The sequence below is a fragment of the Onthophagus taurus genome, chromosome 11 (assembly GCF_036711975.1).
Source record: "Onthophagus taurus isolate NC chromosome 11, IU_Otau_3.0, whole genome shotgun sequence".
In the NCBI taxonomy this organism is placed as follows: Eukaryota; Metazoa; Arthropoda; class Insecta; order Coleoptera; family Scarabaeidae; genus Onthophagus; species Onthophagus taurus.
The window spans coordinates 23,727,537-23,736,686 of record NC_091976.1 but is presented as its reverse complement, the minus strand read 5'-3'; the positions used below and the strand labels follow the sequence as shown (position 1 = coordinate 23,736,686).

General features: G+C 30.2%; 2 protein-coding genes across 2 annotated transcripts; one reads left to right on the top strand and one right to left on the bottom strand.

Annotated features, from left to right (window-relative positions):
* Nucleotides 1–640: 640 nt before the first annotated feature.
* On the top strand, nt 641–2,257 carry LOC111415837 (asparagine--tRNA ligase, mitochondrial). Its single transcript, XM_023047725.2, has 2 exons — nt 641–849; nt 904–2,257. The coding sequence occupies exons 1-2, from the start codon at nt 733–735 to the stop codon at nt 2,191–2,193; spliced, it is 1,407 nt and encodes a 468-aa protein (XP_022903493.1). The 5' UTR covers nt 641–732; the 3' UTR covers nt 2,194–2,257.
* A 3,297-nt stretch (nt 2,258–5,554) lies between these two features.
* Nucleotides 5,555–7,579, bottom strand: LOC111415863 (RAS oncogene family member Rab30). Its single transcript, XM_023047746.2, has 3 exons — nt 7,066–7,579; nt 6,675–7,010; nt 5,555–6,624 (listed from the first exon to the last, which is right to left on the bottom strand). The coding sequence occupies exons 1-3, from the start codon at nt 7,234–7,236 to the stop codon at nt 6,520–6,522; spliced, it is 612 nt and encodes a 203-aa protein (XP_022903514.1). The 5' UTR covers nt 7,237–7,579; the 3' UTR covers nt 5,555–6,519.
* Nucleotides 7,580–9,150: the final 1,571 nt, after the last annotated feature.

Below are 9,150 nucleotides of genomic sequence, written 5' to 3'. Positions count from 1 at the left end.
TTTTTAGTTTTAATGAGGAATAAAATAAACTAAAATGTTTTTCGATGTAAATGTTATTAATAAATCTAGAATTAATAATAAAATTGAACTAGATTTATTTAAGATTATTAAAAATTTAGTGATGTAAAAATTGATTATTGATTAGGTTGGTATTACAACAGCGCGAAATTTAAATATTAACAATAAAAATTAAGTGTTTTATTAATTAAATTACGCTTATTAATCTTTTTAAAGCATAAATATCTAAAAGACTTTCGATTAATTAATTAAAATGTCTATATCGGTATATTTGGATTATTTGTCACTGTTTGTCAAATTGTGAATGTGTTTTTATTCCGTTTTTAGTTTTAATGGGGAATATAATAAACTAAAATGTTTTTCGATGTAAATGTTATTAATAAATCTAGAATTAATAATAAAATTAAACTAAATTTATTTAAGATTAATGACAATTTAGTGATGTAAAAATTGATTGTTGATTAGGTTGGTATTACAACAGCGCGAAATTTAAATATTAACAATAAAAATTAAAAATGTTTTATTAATTAAATTACGCTTATTAATCTTTTTAAAACATAAATATCTAAAAGACTTTCGATGAATTAATTAAAATGTCTATACCGGTACGTTTGGGTTATTATTTGTCACTGTTTGTCAAATTGTGAATGTTTTTATTCCGTTCGGTCCATGAAATCGTAAAATACTCATTAATAGTCTAAATTTAATGCGAAAATGTTCGTAACAAGAACTGTTGCGATTAGCACCAGAAATTGGTACGGAAGATTTTACCACACGACAATTTCAGATGTTTTTAAGGTTAAGAGACCCGGAGATACCATCAAGATTAAAGTAATGCTTAATTTACCATACTTATTTTGCTTTATTTATTTAAATTATATTTAGGGATGGGTAAAATCGTTAAGAAAACAAAAAGATTACGCATTTTTTGATGTAAATGATGGTACACACATTAAACGTCTTCAAGTGGTTGCTAAAAAAGATCAGACCTTAAAAAATTTGACGTCTGGAGCTTCCGTAATCGTTTCAGGAAATTTAGCTGAAACTCCATCTGGTCAATTAGAGTTAAATGCATCTGCAGTTTCAGTAGTTGGTGAATGTGATGTGAGAGATGGGTACCCATTTGCTCCTAGGAAAATATATCCACCTGAATATACAAGGAAATATTTACATTTTCGTCCAAGAACAAAACGTTTTTCATCTTTATTAAAAATCAGAGATGTTGCTCATTTAGAGATACACAATTATTTACATTCTAAAGATTTCATACAAGTTCACACACCGATATTAACATCAAACGATTGCGAAGGTGCCGGAGAGGTTTTTTCCGCTATTCCAACAAATAAAGATATGTTAAACAATATGATTCGACCAAATGTGACTGTGGATCAAGCGTATTTCGGCTGTGAAACTTACCTTTCTGTTTCTGGACAGATGCATCTTGAAGCAGCAGCTCACGGTTTATCAAAAGTTTATTCATTCGGGCCAACGTTTCGAGCAGAAAATTCAAGATCACGGTATCATTTGTCCGAATTTTACATGTTAGAAGCCGAAATGGCTTTTATCAATAAATTAGAAACACTTTTAAATACCATCGAGATGTTTATTAAATGTGTATCTTTTAAAATTTTTGATAAATGCGCCGAAGAAATCGCCGTTTGTAAAGAAACCGATCATTATATTTCGTCCCATTTAATTCGTGACTTTAAAGTTCTACCGTATGATGAAGTTGTCAACATTTTAAAAAAGTATGAAACGAAATTTCAAAAAGCGTTCAACGAAAAGGATGGTTTAACTAAAGAACACGAAATCTTTTTAGTCGCGCATTGTCAATCACCGGTTTTTATAATAAATTTTCCAAAAACGATGAAACCGTTTTATATGAAAGAATTGACTGATGATCAAACGAAAGTTGCTGCTGTAGATTTGTTAGGCCCAAACGTTGGGGAGATTATTGGTGGGAGTTTACGCGAAAACGATTATTATAAATTAAAAAATAGTATTCCGGGTAACGACGCTCGATTAGATTGGTACTTGGATTTGAGAAGATTCGGGAGCGTTCCGACTGCAGGTTTTGGAATGGGATTCGAACGATTCTTACAAAGCATTGTTGGGATTGCTAATATTAAAGATACAATTCCATTTCCAAGGTGGCCTCATCATTGTCAAATGTAGCATTCATTTTTGATTAAAAAGAAATTGTTTTGTTTCATTAATAAATTGTAAAGTATTAGTTTAAGTGTCGTTTTAATTTTTTGTAGGTCGACTGAAGACAATTATATCTTCAGTTTATTAAGTTTAAAACTTGCGACATGGATAATCATTTAAATCAAATATACTCAAAGCCGACCAAGAGACACTGGAAAGAAAAATATCTAATATATCTACCACACCAAATAAAAAACCATGGTTTACAGAGGAACTCAAAGAACTTGCAAAGGAAAAACGAAATTCATACTTAAAATACAGATCTCAAAGCTTAACACTAGATGAATATAAGGCTGTAAGAAATGCAGTCAACAACAAGATCCAATACATTAAAAAAGCGCATTGGGAAAAGTTCTTGGCGCACATGAAACATGACCTTTGGAAGGCCAGAAGATGAAGGAACATTCATGTTCAACACTAAATGAATGGGAACAACACTTTTGTCAACTCTACAACGTTAATATCTGTAGGAGCAACGTACATATCACCAAGACATAATCTCAAAAGAGAAGATTCTACTACATCTTGACTACAAATTTATACTTGGAGGAGACTTTAATGCAAAACATATGTCTTGGGGTTCTCGCTTGACAAATACAAAAGCAAGAGAACTGAACCATTCAATAGAGGCCCTAAATTGTGAGGTGCTCTCCACTGGGAAGCCAACTTACTGGCCAACAGATAGAAGTAAAATTTCGGACTTGCTTGATTTTTTTATTACGAAAAATATATCGCTTAACTTCGTAAACATAGAAGAAGAGTTAGGACTGGACTGAGATCACTCACCAGTAATTATTATTCTAAATAACAAAGTATGTAACAAAGAACCCTTTTTATCACTAACTAATAAATTCACTAATTGGAATCTGTTTCAACAAACATTAGATAGTAAAATTCATCTTAATGCTCTTATGAAAACAAGCGAAGAAATTGACAATGAAGTAGAAAAGTTCTTAAAAGACATACAAAACGCAGTTTGGGCCTCAACACCAATTGCAGAAAAACCGAAAGCAAGAAAAAAATGGCAAACCAATAGAATTCCTAGTGATAAAACTAAATTAAATAAAATAACAGCCGAATTAAGAGCATCAACAGATAGCCACAAAGATAATAATATTCAAAATTACTTAAAAGACCTTACTGACGATGCCAGTACTGATTATTCTCTGTGGAAGGCAACAAGAAAGCTTAAAGTTCCAAAAACACACCTCTAATTCGAAATAACAATGGAAATTGGGCTAAGAGCAATCAAGAAAACGTTAATTTGTTTGCTGAACATCTGAAAGAAACTTTTACATCAGACAGTGGAACAACTATGCTAAATAGTGTCCCTAGCGTAATTCAAAGTGATCAGGAGAGTAATATACCATGTGTAAGAATGAAAGAACTGTATTATGAAATACAAAAACTAAATATAAAGAAATCAGTAGGCTATAACCTAATTAATGGAGAAACATTGGAACATCTACCAAAACGGGCGATTACAAAACTATTACACATAATTAATGCTGCTTTTAAACAGAAATGCTTCCCAAGCATATGGAAAGTTGCTGAAATAATAATGATACCAAAACCTGGGAAACCCCCCACAGATGTTACATCATCTGTCATAGAAGAAAAAGCCCTAATATCAATACATCAATTTGGGTTTCGGAATAAACATGCAACAATAGACCAAGTGCATAGAATAACAAATACTATCGAAATAGCTATGGAATAAAATAAAGTCTGCTCTGCCGTATTTCTGGATGTTGCACAAGCTTTCGATAAAATCTGGTTAGATGGCTTAAATTACAAACTAGACCAAATACTACCAACTCAACTATTAAAATCGTATCTTTCTGATCGATATTTTAGAGGAAAATACGAAAACGCTTATTCACCACTACATGAAATACGAGCCGGAGTTTCTCAAGGAAGTGTATTTGGCCCAACACTGTACTTACTCTATACATTCGACCTTCCTCAGGTACCAGAAACTTTAACAGCTACATTCGCAGATGACACAGCGATCTTGGCTGTTGCAGAAAATTAAGTAGTTGCAGCAAATAAGTTACAATTGGCCTTAAATTCAATAGAAAACTGGACCAAATGATGGCTAATAAAACTAAATACAAATAAATCGACATACATAAAATTTACTTATAAAAAAGTAAACTATGTCCCATAAATGGCAATGCAGTCCCATACGCCGACACCGAATTCAGACACCTATATTGAGAAATATATAACAGTACTCAAACGGGTGCTGTAATGAGACTCCTTACAGCATCCGATGCTGTAATGAGATCTTAGTAACATTTTATGGAACCAGTTCAAGTTGGTGACATTGGGTCATTAATTTTTCTAGCTGTCAATGTAACAATGTTTGTCTACGGATGTTTAAACACGTTCTTAACATCGAATATAAGATCCACAATGATGAGAACATTGAACTCTGAGCAATTTCTCTTATTTTGGGAGATGTACATGAAACATTTTTGTCAGGTGAATACATTTTGTTTTGACAGGTTCTTCTTGTCAATTCAAATTTCTATTTTCAAGTGTTACGGTGTTACCAACTGCTACATACCTATTTCCCTACATTGTCAAAATTTATTTTATTTTTGAGAAGAGAAAAAGGATAAAAACGCGAATTACAAAAAATAGCATTAAAAACACGTTTCATAAGACTTAAAGCATTCATTCATTAAAAAACTTGTGGCTTCGCCACTCGATTTTCAACTTGAATTCGTGCATTTCAAACGTGTCTTACGAAACTTGTTTTTTAATATACTATTTTAGCACCTTCCGTCTGTATAGGTGGGTCTTTCGGGTCCGGCCGTTTTTTCATCCTGTTAATGCACTCAAAAAATTTTATAAACAATTCATGATAATGCTCGAAACCTTCAACTTGATAAATCAATCATAAAATTATCGAAAAATTTATTTTTGCATACTTACATATTTTTTTATATGAAATGAAGAAATTATTTGCCTAAACAGTTGTAATTCGGACAGGAAATACCCAGGTTTACAGAGGAAGGGTTAATAATGTATGGGTACGGTGCAGGTGATAGAAAACGCACTCAAAGTGAAGTTTGTACACTGTTCAATAATCCGCATATTACGAATGCGAATACATTCGTTACAACCCTAATAAATATCGAGAAAAATACGAAAAGGTGAAAATTAGATAAAATCGTGGTTTTACATCTTGTGTATTAATTTTCGACATTCATTTTCAGCATAAGTCTTAGTGAAAGAGATATTATTCATTAAAATCGGTTGAGAGATTCTCTTGTGGCTCCCTTGTTCTGTTTTGAGAAATAAAATGGAGAATAAAAAATAGAGTTTTGAACAATAAGTCTTTATTAAATCATATTTTTTTACAATAATCTCGTTATTCTTTGGTTATTGGTTAACGTTCATTATAAAGATATTTAAAACAAATCAAATGGGTGACAAATTAATATTCCTACACCAATTTTATAATAATAATCTATAAAGTGCTAATAAATCTAGATAAATTAGTTCATTTCTAGATAAATCAACGAAAAAGAACAACTACACACTTTGATTTTCATGCTAATAAAATTAAAAATAAATACAGGGTGAGCTAATCATACACGACAAAAATAGACCCTGTACATAACCACCATCGATTTTAAATAATTATAAAAAGGAGTATTATAAGAGTTAACACGTAATAAGTTAGAAAATAAGTTACACTAAAAACCAAAAAAGATAAAAATGCGTCAATCACAGCTAAATTTTAAGTACATCTACCGTAGCTTAGTGCCAAAGTCTTTATAAAAATTAAATTAATGAAATAAAGAGATACAATGCGTGAGTTTTCACAACACATATTTTATTAAGCTTTTTTTAATTTTATTTTGAGTGCAATTCCAAAAATTTCTACTCTTACAGATATGTTTACCATTTCTAATTAAAAAATTTACCAAAATCTAATCAATTCAAGATAAACATACAAGTCTTTGTTTCGTTTTATTGTAATATTTAAATTTTTGAGAACAAAAGTTAAATAAGAAAAGAATTAGGAACTTTTTAGGCACAACCTGTTAAGCAATACAAAATTTGATCCTAATCAAGATAATTTGTGTCATTAAAAAATACTCATTTTAAACTCAACTAATAAAATAGTAACACCTGAGAAAATCAAAGAATTAATATTAATTACTGGGAAAACAAACCAACAACAACAAGAAATACAGTTGATTACACTTAAATTAGAACAATTAAGTCTTATTAATAATTAATCATAATCAACTGTATTAACATTGCACAATTCATCTAAATCAATTTACTACAACAACCTGAATCTGATATAGACGTCGTTTTATTATCTATATTAGCTGTTGATGTATCATAACGAAGTAAATCCTTACTTCTTGCTTGCTAAAAATAAATTATTAATTATTAATTGATTAAAAATAATTTTTTTTTACCTCCATGAGATCTTCTGCGATTTGCATAAATAATTTTTCAACATTATCAGCTTCTTTTGCGGAAGTTTCCAAAAAATACATATTATGTCTAGCAGCAAAATCTTCACCGACATGAGTAGGAATTTCTCGATCATCTCGATCGATTTTATTTCCTACTAAAATCCTTAAAACTTTGCTGCTAGCATATTCTTCGATTTCTCTCAACCAATCAGGAAGACAATCAAAAGTAGGCTGACATGAAATATCATAAACTAAAATAAGGGCATGTGCTGATCTGTAATAACTTTGTGTGATCGAACGAAAACGTTCTTGTCCGGCTGTATCCCATATCTGAAGCTAATTATTAATTATTATTAAAATGAACTTAAAAATTTTTTTAAAATAACTTTACCTTGACTTTTTCACCTTCAACTTCAACGGTTTTTATCATAAAATCCACACCGATCGTAGCACCTTGTCCTGGGGGGAAAAGCCCTTGAGTAAACCTTCTCACAAGACATGTTTTACCAACACCAGCATTTCCAACAAGAACCACTTTGAATAAAAATTTATAATCGTCCATTTTTGCGATCAATTTACCAAGTTTCTCTGCTTACTTTTAATTTGTTTTCTATTTTTTTAATAGAGAAACTTACAGGTGATTCACATTCTACACATATAGATATTATTTTTAATTAATTCACGTTTTCACCGATTTCGCTCGAGATATGTTTAAACTATTACGTCACCGATTACGTATTTTTTCGATACATCGTTATTAATCGATTTTGATGCATTCAGGCGAAAATTACGGTTCTTTTCGACCCAGAAATGAATTTTATTGAGATAAATGACAGGTGGAATTGTTAATGCATAAAAAAGTCATCTGTCAAATGAACAGCTGTGTAAAACAGAGATGGCATTAGTTGGTGTATTAGTCATCATTCTATTTTTTTTTACTCATTAAGATAAATTGAGTTGTCTAATTATTTTGTTTCTAACAAGGTTTTTTTTGGGGGGGAGGAATTTTAAATATGTGTGAAGTTAGCTTAATTCGTTAAAAATATTTATAATTTAATCTTTTTATTAGGAAATGGTGAGAAATTTGTTTATTAATTTATTTTTAAAGTATTAGAAGTGAATACAAATGCTATATTTACACTAAGAAAGATAAACAACTATAAAAAAAAATAGATATTTTTGGCGGTAAATTTAAGTTCGCTTATGTCAAATTCGCGCTTCTAAGCCGTTAAAATAACATATTTTAACACGATGGAATTCTATTTACACTATGTTGACCAGTATACAAGACGTTTATGGGGAAATTCAGAACTTATTGATTACTAAGGATGAAAATTTCCTCCTAGATGGCTTAAACCTTACAACATCAGTAAAAATAGACAACAATTTAACGCTTAGTAAATTATTAACGCAAATAAAAACAAAACGTTGCGTTAAAATCTTGGATAATAACGAATAAAATTAATTTGACGTTTACAAAGTGAGGTTAGGTTTTATCTTAGTACATAATCACGTGGGATATTAAAAATCCTTTAATTTGAGACCAAACACGACCCAATTATTTTAAAAAACACCCGAGATATCCAACATTTAATTTTAACATAACCTCTAAAAAGTGACAACCGGAAGTTTGTTGTCTTTTAAGATAACTCGACCGAGTTTAGGCTCATTTTAAAGAGAATTTAATATAGATTACGAATACGATGTTGGTTTAATTAAATTCTGTCAAAATAAAGGCAAAATGGCGGATAATTCAATGAAAAATGTTAAGATTTGAACGAAATTAAGTTCGTGGGGTACTTTTAAGTAAAAATATAGAATTTCGCTATTATTTAATTAAAATTATTAATCAAGATGGCGGAAAATATCAAATAATATTAATTTGACGCATATATATACTATCTATATATATGATAGTATATATATGATTTGACGTTTATAAAGTGAGGTTAGGCTTTTAATTTATTCACGATCGTGTGGGGAATTAAAAATGCTTCAAATCGAGTCCAAACTCGACTCGATTATCTCAAGAAACACCCGCGATATCCCACATTTAATTTTGTCATAACCTCAAAAAAATGACAATAAGAAGTTTGTTATCTTTTACGATAACCCCATCGAGTTTGGGCTCGTTTTAAAGAGAATTTAATGTAGATCACGAATACGATGTTGGATTAATTAAATTCGATAATAATAAGAACAAAATGGCGGATTATAAAGAAAAAATGATTCGATCTTAACGAAATAAGTTTTTTAGAAGTTTAATTTAGCTTTTAGATCTAAAAATAAAGTTTTTCGTTATTATTTATAAGATATCACTATGTTACATATTTTTATTGAATTAAAACTAGAACTAACACTAGACCTAGAACTAGAATCATTCGGGTTTAGCCGTCTTTAGAGACGTGTGGCTAAACCCAAATGATTCTAGTTCTAGGTATAGTGTTAGTTCTAGTGATAGTGCAAGTGTATAACT

Bases quoted from the DNA above. Each gene is read 5' to 3' on its own strand.
- LOC111415863 (XM_023047746.2), bottom strand. From the start codon at position 7,236: ATGGACGATTATAAATTTTTATTCAAAGTGGTTCTTGTTGGAAATGCT. The intron at 7,011-7,065 runs GTAAAGTTATTT...ATTAATAATTAG, and splicing joins TTGAAGGTGAAAAAGTCAAG to CTTCAGATATGGGATACAGC. The intron at 6,625-6,674 runs GTAAAAAAAAAT...ATTTATTTTTAG, and splicing joins TCGCAGAAGATCTCATGGAG to CAAGCAAGAAGTAAGGATTT.
- LOC111415837 (XM_023047725.2), top strand. From the start codon at position 733: ATGTTCGTAACAAGAACTGTTGCGATTAGCACCAGAAATTGGTACGGA. The intron at 850-903 runs GTAATGCTTAAT...AATTATATTTAG, and splicing joins GAGATACCATCAAGATTAAA to GGATGGGTAAAATCGTTAAG.